The sequence below is a fragment of the Lethenteron reissneri genome, chromosome 26, assembly GCF_015708825.2.
Source record: "Lethenteron reissneri isolate LAM-NWPU_2019-01 chromosome 26, ASM1570882v1, whole genome shotgun sequence".
Lineage (NCBI taxonomy): Eukaryota > Metazoa > Chordata > Hyperoartia > Petromyzontiformes > Petromyzontidae > Lethenteron > Lethenteron reissneri.
Genome location: NC_083804.1, coordinates 20,335,466 through 20,349,625, shown reverse-complemented (window position 1 = coordinate 20,349,625; position 14,160 = coordinate 20,335,466). Strand labels below are relative to the sequence as shown.

Sequence of the window (14,160 nt, the reverse complement as noted above, 5' to 3'; positions counted from 1 at the left end):
TGGGTGAGTGATTGTATGGGTGAGTGATTGTATGGGTGGCTGAACGGGTGGATGGGAGGGTGGGTGCGTGGATGGGCGCGTGGATGGGTGGATGGGTGTAAGGGTTGGTGGGTGCGAGGATGGATGGGTGCGAGGATGGGTTCGTGGGTGAGCAGGTGGATGCGTGAGTCGGCGAGTGGTTGATATTCTTCAGCGGTGCCCGCTGAGTGGGTGGGTGGATGATTGTGTGGGCGGGACTGATGCGAGTGCGAGCTAGTGGGTGGGTAGTTGCCGTTGCAGGAACGAGGCAGGGGTGGGGGCGAAGTGACGGCCGAGTGGATGGTTGGCTGGCTGGTTGTCGGTAGGTGATGTATATTCACGGTATGGTAATGCGATCGTGGTGGTGGTGGGGGGAGTATTGGGGTGGGGCTGGCCCCACGCACGCTTCCTCGTGCACTCGTCCGCAGCGGTGCGCGCACACAGACACGGCACAGATTCTCTCTCCCCAGCCCTCGTTGCTCACCGAGCCCTGCAGGACTCGCTCGCTCGCTCACGATCTCTCACACCCCTCCTCCCTCTCTCCCTCCCCCTCATCCTTACACCGCGCGCCGCTGTTTGGTTAGATTTAATGAAATATGTCGATGGTCCGGATTGCCAGCTAGTCGCGCCAACACATTAGGAGCAGCAGCAGCAACATCAGCGGCAGAGGAGGAGGAGAAGCCACCGGTTGCTGTGCGCCATGCAGCGAGGAGTTGGAAGGCGAGGAGGAGTAGGAGGAGGTGGAAGAGGAGGCGGCGGAGGAGGAGGAAGGACGAATTGTGGTTTGAAGTCTGTCTGAGCGTCTGCCGTGTGTGCTCCCCTCTGTGACTCACTCCTCGTCCCATCGTGCTCGGCGTCGCACGAATAAAAGCCATCGTCGGCAAGAACATCATCAGCAGCAGCAGCAGCAAACTTGCTCCCTTTACCTGTTGGCGTTACTCGGCATCTGAGCAAGACACGTGGATTGTGGTTTTTGTGGAACGAACTTTTGCCGAGACTGACTTTCGAGTTTCGAGTCGAGGTGAAGATGGAATTTAGAGCGGGCCTCGTGTGGCTTCTGTGCTCCCAGTGTCTGGTGCGCGCCGAACAGGTGAGCTTGTTGTTGTTGTTGATTGTTGTTGTTGATTGCTGTTGATCGTGTTGTCTTCAGGTGTTCTCTTAACTGATCGGTTTGGAGTGAAACGCCGAGCGTTGTACGATTTTGCGAGGGCAATAAGCGCGCACAAAAATGATCATCCACCGGTGTAGCCACGAGCCGGACTGGGCTGTCAGCGAGCACCTATTGCAAGTCGTCACGGAGCACGGCGGAATCACGTGGCCAACAACACCACGTATTTCCCGGCCGCCTTTGTCTTCCCCACACCGACAACGCGTGTGCTAATTTGAGGCGGAGTCGAACTAGCTATAGCTGCCTGCCCGCCCGGAGACTCGCGATAAGTTGTGATCATGCCCGCAGCGCAGCGCGCGATCCACCGCACAAGAACCCCAGCACCCAGAGACATAGACAGAGATCACCCGCATGTCCTTGACAGACTGTCAGCGAGCACCTATGAAGGCTACCGGTACGGCACACGGGAGGGGGCGGGTGGCCAGCACCACGCCCGGCCACCTTTGCCTCCCCCAATGGCGATGTTCACTGCACACCGCACCAGGTACTCATTTTGAGGCCGAATCGACCTAGGGGTTGGCCCAGGAACCAGGTTCAGAAAATCGTCGTCGGTGGATGGCCGCGAGCGGGGATTTTGAACGCGCGAGTTTTATATTCACGGTGCTTGAATCGTGCGCTGCTGCTGCCTATACCGCGATGCGGTTTCGCGTCATTTCATTTTGCTTTGTAGCCGTGTCAATCGTTCACCACCGACATCGGTGGGCCCAGTGGAGTCGATGCTGCCACGCGTCCTGGCGCGAGCCGCGTGCCGACACGCCAGCAGTGGATCGGCATCGCTCTTCAGCTGCCAGCTGTGGGTTTGGGTGAGAGGGTCCGTAACCGAAGCGTCAAGTGCGAGGGCTTTTATTTTGTTTACACATACAAAACATGTGCGTGTGTGGGTGTGATGTAGTAGTCGTAATGTTGCGGTTAGCGCTACGCTGCGCTACGAAGCCGGCCACCCGAGTTCGATTCCCGCTCACGGCCAACATCGGTGACGATTATCTGAACCGGTCCTGGGCTTCCCCTAAGTCGACTCGGCCTCAAACGAGTACCTGCTGCGATGTGTAGTGAACATCGCCACTCGGGGAGACAAAGGCGGACGGGCGTGGTGCTGGCCACCCACCGCCTCGTGCCGTACCGGCTTTCATAGGTGCTCGCTAACAGTACTTGCCCCCTACAGTCTGGTAAGGCTATACGGGGGATCTTTGTCTTTGTTATAAATGTAAGGCTGTGTTGATGTTGATGACCAAAGTGCCGAGGTTGCATAAAATGCGCCTCAAGGATCATGAAAATCCAGGTGCGTGAGAGAGCGAGCGTGTGTGTGTTGTGGGGGAGCGGTGGTGTAGTGGTTAGCGCTACGCTGCGCTACAAACTCGGCGACCCCGGGTTCGATTCCCGCTCACGGCCAGCACCGGTGACGATTATCTGAATTGGTCCTGGGCCTCCTCTAGGTCGACACGGCCTCAAATGAGTACCTGGTACGATGTGTAAAAATATCGCCGCTGGGGGAGACATAGGTGGCCGGGCGTGGTGCTGGCCACCCCACGTCCTCGTGTGCCTTTCCGGCCTTAATAGGTGCTCGCTAACAGCACTTGCCCCAACAGTCCGTTAAGGATACACGGGGGATCTTTGTGTTGTGGAGAGCGGTGGCGCAGTGGTTGGCGCACTGTTGTAATGAACCCGGGCCGCATGAGATCCATTCCCGGTCACAGCTGGATGAGCATTGGCGAGTCGGTCCTGGGTTTGCCGAAATCTACTCTTTTCTCAAATAGAGTACAGAACCTGGCACGGGTGTGTGTGAGAGCATCCGCACGGGAGAGACAAAGGCGTCCGGGTGACGTTCGTGTGAGTAACATCAGCCCCCAGCCACGCGTGTCGCGTCGGCCTCCAAGAGGTGCTCTCTAACGAGACTTGTGCCTCTGCAGTGTGCGAGGCTATCCGGGGGTAGCTTTGTCTTTGTTTTCCGTCTCGTTCACGTGCACGCGAGAGGAGTTCGTGTGCACGCGCGCATTGGCAGTGCACGCGCTTGAAGGACCACGACGAGACCGTGTGAGAGTGGGGGGGGGGGGGCGGCGTGGTGGTGGTGGTGGATGTGAACCCGGCGAGCCGAGTTCGATTGCCGCTCACGGCCATCCAACACCGGCGACAAATTTAGGCCGGTCTCTGGGCTTCCCCTAGGTCGACTCGGCCTCGAATGAGTGCCCGGTGCGGGTGTGTAAACGTCGCCACTGGGAAGGGAGACAAAGGCGGCCGGGCGTGGTGGCTGGCCACCCACCCCCTCGTGCGCCGCGCGGGCCATCATAGGTGCTGCTCGCTTTCAGCACTTGCCCCGACAGCCTGTGAAAGGCTATGCGGGGGATCTTTGTCTTTGCGATATGAATGTGGAGTTGGTGGCGCACGGTGGTTAGCGCAGTGTTCTGAGAACGAGTTCCATTCTCCACCACGGACAACATCGAACCCGGTCCTGGGCCTCCTCTACGTTGACTCGGCCTCAAATTATTACGAGGTGCCGTGTGCAAAAAAAAAGAATTGGGGAGACAAAGGCGGCCGGGGGTGGTTCTGATCACACCACCACTATGCCACCACGTGCACCGTTCCGGCCTTTGATATAGCTTCTCGCTGACAGCACTTTCGCCGCCGTAACTCACGTAGGCTACACGGAGCGTCTTTGTCTTTGTGTTTAGACGCGCGTCTGTGTGTTCCAGTGCGTGTTCTGTGAGAGCGAAACGCAGTGAATGCGTGTCTGGAGAGATGAATGTGTCTTTATTTAAGCAGATAATGGCCCCCAGAGATAGACATCTCCCCAGCACGGGTGAGCTCCTACATATACTGTGCATCTGTGCGTGTGAGCATGTGAAGTATGCGTGCGTGTGTGTGCGGGCACGTGTGTGCGTGTGTGCGGGCACGTGTGTGTGTGTGCGTGCACGTGTGTGTGTGTGTGCGTGCACGTGTGTGTGTGCGTGCACGTGTGTGTGTGCGTGCACGTGTGTGTGTGCCGGCACGTGTGTGTGTGCGGGAACGTGTGTGTGCACGTGTGTGTGTGTGTGCACTTGTGTGTGTGCGTGTGTGTGTGTGTGTGCGTGCACGTGTGTGTGTGCATGTGTGTGTGTGCGTGCACGTGTGTGTGTGCACGTGTGTGTGTGCGCGCGTGCACGTGTGTGTGTGCGTGGTGTGTGTGTGTGTGCGTGTGTGTGTGTGTGTGCGTGTGTGTGTGTGTGCGTGTACGTGTGTGTGTGCACGTGTGTGTGTGTGCGCGTGCACGTGTGTGTGTGTCTGTGTTGGACAATCGGTGGTGTAGGGGTTAGCGCGCTGCGTCTACGAACCCGGCCACCCGAGTTCGATTCCCGCTCACGGCTTAACACCGGTGACGATCATTTTATCCTGGGCCCTCCTCCAGATTGACTCGGCCACAAATGAGTAGCCGGTGCGACGTGGAAGACATTGACACGAGGGAGACAAAGGCGACCTGGCGTACTGACGGCCACCCACCCAGAGTTTGTTGAAGGCTATAGGGGAGATCGTTGTCTTAAGTCTTTAAAAGTGTCTCTGTGCTCGCTTAAGAGCACTTGCCTCCACGGTTTGTATAGGCTATTGGGAGACCTTTGTCTGTGTGAGCTCCCACATACACTGAGCATCCGCGCGCGTGTGTGTGTGGCAATGTGTGTGTGTGTCTGTCTGTGTTAGACAATCTGTGTGCACGAGTTGTATTGTGAGATGGTGCGTGTGTGTATGTGTGAGAGAGAGAGAGTTTGTGCGCTAGTGAGCGTGAGAAGGGGTGTGTGTGTGAACGTTTGTGTGTGTTAGTGCGTGTGTGTTGTGGGGAGCGGTAGTGTAGCGGTTAGCGCGCTGCGCTATGAACCTGGCGACCCGGGTTCGATTCCCGCTCACGGCTAACACCAGTGACGATTATCTGAACCGGTCCTGGGCCTCCCCTAGGTCGACTCAGCCTTAAATGAGTACCTGGTGCGGTGTGTAAACATCGCCACTAGGGAGACAAAGGCGGTCGGGCGTGGTGCTGGCCACCCACCCCCTCGTGTACCGTTCCGGCCTTCATAGGTGCTCGCTAACAGCACTTGCCCCTACAGTCTGTTAAGGCTATACGGGGGATCTTTGTCTTTGTCTTTGTCTTTGTGTTACTTTGTGGGGGAGCGGTGGTGTAGCGGTTAGTGCTACGAACCCGGAGACCCGAGTTCGATTCCCGCTCACGGCCATCACTGGGGACGATTACCTGAACCGGCCCTGGGCCTCCCCTGGGTAGACTCGGCCTCAAATGACGTTAGGAAGACAAAGGCGGCCGGCCGTGGTGCTGGCCACCTACCCCCTCGTGTACCGTTCCGGCCTCCATAGGTGCTCGCTAACAGCACTTGCCCCTTCAGTCTGTTAAGGCTATACGGATGACCTTTGTTTTGTCTTTGTTAATACACGAGCTGTATAGTGCGTATGTGTGTGTTGGTGTGCGAGTGTATGTTATGTGTGTGGCAATATGTGTGTGTGTCTTTGTGCTCGCCACTAGGGAGACAAAGGCGGCCGGGCGTGGTGCTGGCCACCCACCCCCTCGTCGGCCTTAATAGGCGCTGCTCGCTCACAGCACTTGCCCTAACAGTCTGTTAAGGCTTTACGGGGGATCTTTGTGTTTGTGCGAGTGTGAATTGCGGTGTGCGATTGGGGTCGTTTTACGCGTCCAACAACAACCGCCATCAAGTGGCGGTGGCGTTTGTGCCAGGCTAGGTGCACTTTGGGGCCCGCTGGCGGGGGAGGTCACGCAACAAACCCAGGTGCCATGGGTTGACTGAGCCGACTTGCAGATGACTCGCAATGACAAAGATCCCCCGTATAGCCATTGCATACTATTCGGGCAAGTGCCACGATCACACTGAACGCACATGGTCACACAACCAACTTGATGTATACGTGCAAACACAAAGGCAAAGGGGACCCCCCCCCGTGTAACCTTAACTGGCTGTGGGGGGGTGGGGGGGCCGTGGATCGGTTCGGATAATCATCACTGGCGTTGGCCGTGAGCTGGAATCGTACTCGGGTCGGCGGGTTCGTAGCGCAGTGCGATAACCATTGCACCACCGCTCCACACACACACACACACGCGCGCGCGCGTTCACACATACACACACACACCCCACTTAGTACACAATAGAGTACAGTAATTACAATACCTTCCGGCTATCTTCTTTGTTGTGCGCTTTACCGCATCACGCGTGTGTCGTGTGCGTGCATGTACACGCATCTGACCACGTTCCCTTCGGTGAGCTCCTCAGGCAGGCGAGGCTGCGTTGGCTGTGTCATGCACGAAGCCCTCATGCCCAGCCACCGCAAGCCCAAGCAGATTATTTTTGGTGGGATATAGAGGGGGCTAAACAGGCGCGTTTCGCGCTTGAGAAGAGATGGAGCTGATGCGTTACGGGAGGATGTGGAGCTGAGTGGACTTGCCGATGAATGGCATCAGCCGGTGTCAAGACCGGCCTGTGGAGGAGAGGCTCGTGAAGGACGCTTCTGGGCATTTGGAGGCAGTCGCCCTCCAACAAGGAGTGGAGGGCCAGGTGAATAAAACGCAGCGAGTTGGGGGCGCTTTCTCTGCCAGTCATATCAATCGGTCAACCCATGGCACCTGGGTCTGTCCAGTGGCATCCTGCCAGCAGCGAGCCATCGACACTTTACGTGGCGTCGAGGTGCACCTCGCCTGGCACAAGCGCCGTGGCGAACTTTTGAACCGGTCCTGGGCCTCCTCGAGGTTGAATCGGTCTTCAAATGAGGGAGGCAATTGTCGTTAGCGAGCACCCATTATGAAGGCAGTGGGTGGTGTGGCCAGCGATGTTGAACATTAGCATGGGGAGACAAAGGCGGCCTCGGGGGGGTGATGTTTGGCACACACCACCCTTTCGGGGGCTGCGGCGGGCCCTTTAATATGCGCTTGAGCTAACAGCACTTGCACTCAGCAGTCTGTTGAAGCTACGCGGGGGATCTTTATTGTTATGCACGCGCGTGTGTGTGTGTGCACGTGTGTGTGCACGTGTGTGTGCACGTGTGGATGTGTGTGCGCGTGTGTGTGTGCGCGTGTGTGTGTGCGCGCGTGTGTGCACGCGTGTGTGTGTGCGCGTGTGTGTGTGCGCGCGTGTGTGTGTGCGCGCGTGTGTGTGTGCGCGCGTGTGTGTGTGCGCGTGTGTGTGTGCGTGTGTGTGCGTGTGTGTGCACGCGTGTGTGTGTGCGTGTGTGTGCGTGTGTGTGCACGCGTGTGTGTGTGCGCGCGTGTGTGTGTGTGTGCGCGTGTGTGTGTGTGCGAGTGTGTGTGCACGCGTGTGTGCGTGTGCGCGCATGTGTGTGTGTGTGCGCGTGTGTGTGCACGCGTGTGTGCGTGTGCACGCGTGTGTGTGCACGTGTGGTAATGCGCAAAAGTGGGGGAGCGGTAGTGCAGCGGTTAGGGCGCTACGCTACGAACCTGGCGACCTGAGTTCGATTCCCGCTCACGGGCCAACACCAGTGAGGGTAATCTGACCGGTCATGGGCCTCCCCTAGGTCGACTCTTGCCTCAAACGAGCACCTGGTGCGGTGTGTAGTAAACATCGCCACTGGTAGGGAGACAAAGGCGGCCGCGCGTGGGGGGTTGGCCACCCCACCCCCTCATGTGCCGTGCCGGCCTTGATAGGTGCTGCTCGCGACCAGCACTTGCCCCTCCCAGCAGCAGTCTTTATATCGTTTAAAAGCTCAGCGATTTCCGTTTATTCCGTCAACTAAAATGATGAGAGCCTTTCAGAAGGCCTGAATCAAAAAAGTTGTAGAAAGTGGACCCCCCCTCCCCCCCTCCTCAGATGTGGGGGGTCAAAAGTTGATCCATCAGGGTCACAACAATTATCGAGCCCGCACCCTCCAATTTTTTTCACCCCACCCCACCACCACCAACCAATTTTTTAAACATTTATTCTGTAGATATATATGCCTACACACCCTACATACAATAGAGTCGGTAGGATCTGCACACATTTGGGGGGCGGGGGGGCGAAGAGGAGATCAGTGGGGGCGAGGCGCGATCCGACGAGAATCTCTCCGCAAGAGTTGCAATGAGGCGGTTGTCGGCTCCCCCATCGGAGTTTGTTAAAAGGCTGCACGGGGGGGGATCTTTGTCGTTGGCGCCCTTGGGAACCCTTCAGCACCTAACCCCACACCCCCATTCCTCCCCCTCGACTGCCACCTAATTACGCAGAGGCCACTCCCGCTGACTAATTACCCAGAGACCCCCCACCGCGTGGTACAAATCGGATCCACCGCGCCGATCCCCCCCTCCTCCTCCTGCTTGAAGCGAGCCTTCGTCTATGACGCCGCCTTCTTCATGATTCATTGCTTAATCATTTATTTATTTTGGTGGCCTGGGGCATCCCCCCCCCCTACACACGCACCCCTCCCCCCCACCCTCCCCCCGCCCTACTCCCTCCCCTCCTCCCTCCCCTCCACCCTCCCCCGCTCTACTCCCTCCCCCCCACCCTCCCGCGTGTCGCCACGGCCCCTGCCGCTGTTGACCCGCCGACTCGCGAACTGGGGGGCCCGTATGGGTTCGCACCCCCCCACCCCTCTCGCGTGGAATCCCTGCCGTGGTGTGTAATGGTCCGCGCGCTGGACCGGCAATCCCAGAGGCCGCCTGTTCCATCTCACGGCGCGGTGGTTGAAACGTCAAATTAATTGTGCGCTTTGTGTTGCGACCGAAACGTCTTTTTTAAAAATATTTTTTATATTTTTTTATATTTTTATTATTTTTTAAAAATTGTATTTTCTATCTACGTGACTTCACCGAAAGAAGCATAGAATATGAATGGTGCGAGTTTCTTAAATCCGCCCACCCGCCAAGCGAGCAGGCACACTTGGGTCACGGGCAAGGCAGTAGTCGAGCACACGCGTGGTGGTGGTGGTGGTAGGGGTAGTAAAGTGTGGGCACTCCGTCGTCTTTCAAGACGGTCTGGTGAACTTGGCAGCCGCGGGTCCCTGATGCCCCTTCTATAGTAAGAAGACTCTCTGGGGCTCCTCCTCTCTCCCGAAGGAGGGACTTTCCTTCAGCAGGGGAACGCGAGAGCCGTTGCAGGGGCTTCCTCCTTCATCGTCGACCTTTGCTGATCTGCGTTACGGGAGGCGAAATGCTTCCCCCACCTGATGACGGACGCTTGTGTTGCGCCCGAAACGTCGTGATTTTATTTTATTTTCTACCTACGTGACTTTATCGAAAGAACCAAAGAGCATGGATTCCTGTAGTCACGAAAGCTTCAAATCACGGTTGGAGGCGAAATAGTTACAGGTGGGGGAGGGGGGAGGAATGTAGGAGGAGGGGGGGTGATTCATAATGAATGTATCGGAGACACTGAGGGTCTGGGTTCGAATCCGTGGTGATAAAAAAACCAACCCAGGATATTCAAGTGTAGTGGAGATTTGTTTGGCCTCAGACATGCTACCAAGACCCCGTAGCCTCACAGACAGATCCATAGACGATCACAGAGCCACACGGACTCGCATCGAGACCCGTAGACTCGCACGTTGAACGAAATGTGCTGAAACCAGGGTTCGAAGTGTGAGTCCGTCGTCTGAGTCGGGTGTATGTATGTTGAACTTCTTTCGCACCGTACGTAGCCAACCATGATAATTTGTCACCAATGACTGCGTGCACACACAGACACACACAAAAAACAATAAGCACGATAAATCCGCATTGTAAATTCAGCTTCGTTGCAGCTCAGACCATTGGCACGTTGCGCAGGGTACGTGACAGGCATGGGGCCCCGAGGCGCATCGGAGGCGATTGAAGCAGGGGGTGGGTGGGGGGATAGCCTCGGAGCTTCCCTGCGATTTCACCTCTTTACTCTGCCCCCGTTCTCTAAAGACGAAACCAAACCATTTTATTTTACCAGATGAAGCCCTTACCGAGCTACTTAGCACTTATTTATTTCTTCCAGAGGCGACCTGCCCCGCACACGATGATAGCACCATTAAAGTGGCTCATCACACTTGTTTACCTTTATTCACCATTGGAACCTCATTTGCCAGAAGAAAAAATATGAGAATTGTTTTTTTACCCTTTTATCTGGCAACAAAACTGACACCTTCTTTTTACAAGGAGTCATGTTTGCATAGCCCACAATACCTGCAGTCGTAATGCAAACAAAACACATAACTCTGATAATGTATGCACTGTCCTTGAAGTTGATTGGTCCACACCCGAGACAAATTTTCTTAGAGCCTAGTCTCACATGGTGTTGGACCAGATGACGCCAAAAGGCGCACAACTCAAAGACAATGCACCATCAGAGTATGAGAGCTCGGGGTAAGGTGTCAATTTTGTTGCCAGATAAAAGAGTAAAAAACCAATTATCATACCTTTATTCAATTTGTCACACATGATGATGATGATGATTATCACGACGGTCCCGTTTAGCAAGTTTCCCGGATATTTTAACACGGGAGATCCGTGGTGCTGCGTGAGCGCTTGGCAACGAAACAAAGAGACAACTGAAATCAACGTCAACATTGCAGGGAACGAACACACAGGGCCCTTAATGAATAGGGGGAACAACCCTGCTCTCTCTCTCTCTGTCGACGCGAATGTTACGTTCTTGCAAAACGCATTCGCGAATGCAGAAAACTTTAGTTCCGATGGGGGAAAAAAATTGGGTTACGTTCCTATTACCAGTCAACATGGGGGTGGGGGGGGGGGTAAATGTTTACTAACGATAACTACAATCAACAAATAATACATTCTAAATAATATTTGCTTTATTACCTTTGGTGAGGATGATGATGTTGATGATGATTTGACGATGGGGTGAGGTGGTGGTGATTACGAGTAGCTCAGGAGGTTGACTCCTCGGCGGGATGCGGGGTGTTTGATAACAAAGCCGCGTCGTTTTGTTCTCATTTTTAGCGCTCTGGGGGAGCGCTTAGCCGCGACATTTTCCCCGAGAGCGACTGGCATCGGCGTGCTTTTATTTCCCGTTTTAAATGGACCTCGCAATCGACTCGTTATAGACCCCCAAAAAAGTATATTATTATGAAAAAAACGAAGTCGACCGTAATAAGTGCGCGTACGAAGTCAAGATGCACAGGAGCGAATTCAGGGGGGGGAGGAGGAGGAGGGGGAGGGGGTCATCGCGAGACTTGAGCATTCAGCGGGCAGCCGTGGGGGGCCCGCGTGCGTGCTAAATCTTCGCAGGCAATTTCACTTGGAACAATTCCGCGCGCCACCTGTGGTATCTGTATTGCACGAGTAAACACAAAACGAGAAGGTGGGATTTTATAGCCTAAACTTTTTTTATTTCAACCAGGTAAGGCCCCCCACCGAGGTATGTAGCTCTTTTTTAAGAAGCGACCTCGCCACAAATGATTGCTCAGCGGAAGTGGCTCATCGTGGGGGAAAGTCTGAGCAGCCAGATACTCTAAACGCATGATTCTAAATGTGCGGGGGGGGGGGGGGGGGGCGGAACGGGAGGACGCGGGAGAAAAATCCACGCGACCGTGGGGAGAACGTGCCAACTCCACATATACAGCAGCAGGCGTCAGGGTCTGGATCGAACCCACGAACACCTGTGTACCAGGCGAGGTAGTTAACATCTCCTAGCCACCGTGATGATGATTTGAGAGAGACACGCAAACTCCAAACATACAGCAGCAGGCGTCAGGGTCGGGATCGAACCCACGATCACCTGTGTACTAGGCGAGGTAGTTAACATCTCCTAGCCACCGCGGCGCAGCGTGGGTCGGGGGGGGGCAAAGCCAGAAGGAAGCCGGTTAAAAATCCACGCGACCACCACGGGGAGAGGGGGGGGAGAGAGAACACGTGGCACTCCGCGTGCACTACAAGAGGCACCGTCGGAGCCGTGGGCGAACCTAGGCGCTCGCCAGCGGCAGGGAGCTCGCGTCTCCGCAGCGCCCTCGAACCACGACGTGGTGAGGCTTCTCTCGCTCGGAGACTTGCGCTTGGAACGTCCTACGGCGCGTGGCGTGACGCGGAAAGCACGCTCGTGATAATGTTTAACGTTAAACACGTGTTGCTGATGATGATGATACTTATAACGAGGACGATGATGTTGATGATCAGTGTCCGCGACATTATTATTTTTTGACAAATATTTCTACAAATGTCACACCACGGATTGCATAACGCACGTTGAGAATGACGTGACGGGAATGTAAGCGTGCAGGAAATAATAATAATCACCATCATCATGACGACGGTGTTTGTAAGGGATGGCGGTGGTGCATGTGGTGAAGCACACTGGGCCACGAACCCCGACAAACCTGAGTTCGATTCCCCCACGACTACGGCTAACGTCAGTGGCGAGCGATTCTCCACGAACCTTGTCCCCACCACCCGTTGCCAAACCCGCATCGACCAGCGCGGTGAAGTATGGTCAAAAACCAAAAGCCACCGCTCTAGTGGCAATCGACGAGAGGATGAGGAGGAGGAGCACTTCGTCCAGCAGTGGAATATAGAGAGACTGCAAACACAAATGCCTTGGAGAAATGCAGTGAATTATTGATTTTTCGATTTAAAGCTTTCGTGACTGCAGGGATTCATCTTCTTGGTTATTTCGGTAAAGTCACGTAGAATTGTATTTAATTGGTTTATTTTATTATTTCCCTTCTACGTGACTTTACCGAAAGAACCAAAAAGACTAATTATTTATGTTTGTCGAAGACAATCGCGGGGACGGCCGTGAGCTGGTGAAGTCCCCCCAGGTGCAGTAGGCAGGCGTCTTGCGCTGCCCCATCGGCGTCAGCGGCATCACGACCGAGGGAGGCGAATTACTCGGTTCACCGATGGCAGTGGGCTACGGCGCGTGGTGTGCCGTGTGTGCGTTGCACCTCTTTTGCGCCGTACGCAGCCAACCGTGGCTAGTCGGAGATGCGGAGGAAGGGCAAGAAACTGAACGCGAAATAAAAAAACGCGTCGGAGGCTTTCGCGACCAATGTTATTCGTAATAAAGGTTTTCGTGGTTAGATGGCGTGCGTGTCAATGTGTCGTGACCCTCCACCACCCGACACAGTCAGTGAAGGTCTGTCACGTAAACTACGCGCCAACCCCCGCCGGTGTGTTGGAGAGCAAAGTCCACAACATCTACAATCTCTCCAACACACCGGCGGGCTGAAGTAGCAACTAATTGGCGCGTTGTTTACGTGACGAAACTTACTGGCCGTGTCGGGTGGTGGAGGTACACGACCCATTTATACTTACGCGATCTAACCCCAAAAAAACTATTCATTATGAATAAACACAAAAAGCAGTTCTAAAGATGATTTAAACGTGCAATAGCTCCCCAGTGCCTTCCTAGTATCGGAAGCAAGAAGCGTTCCAGACGGCCGCGGAAGCGCATCTGAAAGCACCGCGCGATGCGGTGACCACCGTATTTGTTCGATGGCCAAGCCAACATCCGCTGCGAGGATGAACAGATGATCACGATCCTTGGAGCCTGCCCTTGGAGCGACCCCAATCAATCCCCGTGTGGCACGGTGTTAAGTTCGAAGCGTGGACTCGATTGCACTTGTAGCCACGTTTGCAGCTGTCCCTTCATCGGAATAATAATTAGCACTTGTACTTACACATTCATAACGTTCATCGCGCAGCCATGAAAACACGCGTGCAGTGGATGGGTGGTGACAGAGAGCCAGCGGTTAGACCGACTCCGATCCGCGCGCTATCGCTCTCTGGTGCATGGGTCGGGTGGATCAGAAACGCGGCCGTGGACAAACGACATTGGAACATGAGCTGAGAAGTGCGCAAAGACGCACGTATAGGTTCATGTTTGGACAAAATCGAGAGCCGGAGAGAAACGCGTGGATTATAGACAAAGACAAAGATCCCCCCCCACGTTTCTAACAGACTGCTAGGGCAAGTGCTGTTAGCGAGTAACACCTATGAAGGCCGGCATGGCACACGAGGGTGTGGGTGGCCAGCACCACGGCCAACCCGCTTTTGTCTCCCGAGTGGCGATGCTTTCACACGGCAC

At 55.2% G+C, this 14,160-nt stretch overlaps 1 protein-coding gene across 1 annotated transcript in view; it reads left to right on the top strand.

The window, feature by feature from the left end:
* The first annotated feature begins 449 nt into the window (after positions 1-449).
* The window catches only part of PDGFA (platelet derived growth factor subunit A), a 28,337-nt gene continuing 14,626 nt past the window's right edge, over positions 450-14,160 (top strand). The window contains exon 1 of the mRNA XM_061559659.1: positions 450-1,108. Coding sequence (XP_061415643.1) covers positions 1,046-1,108 — 63 coding nt within the window. The 5' untranslated portion in view covers positions 450-1,045. The remainder of the gene's footprint in view (positions 1,109-14,160) is intronic.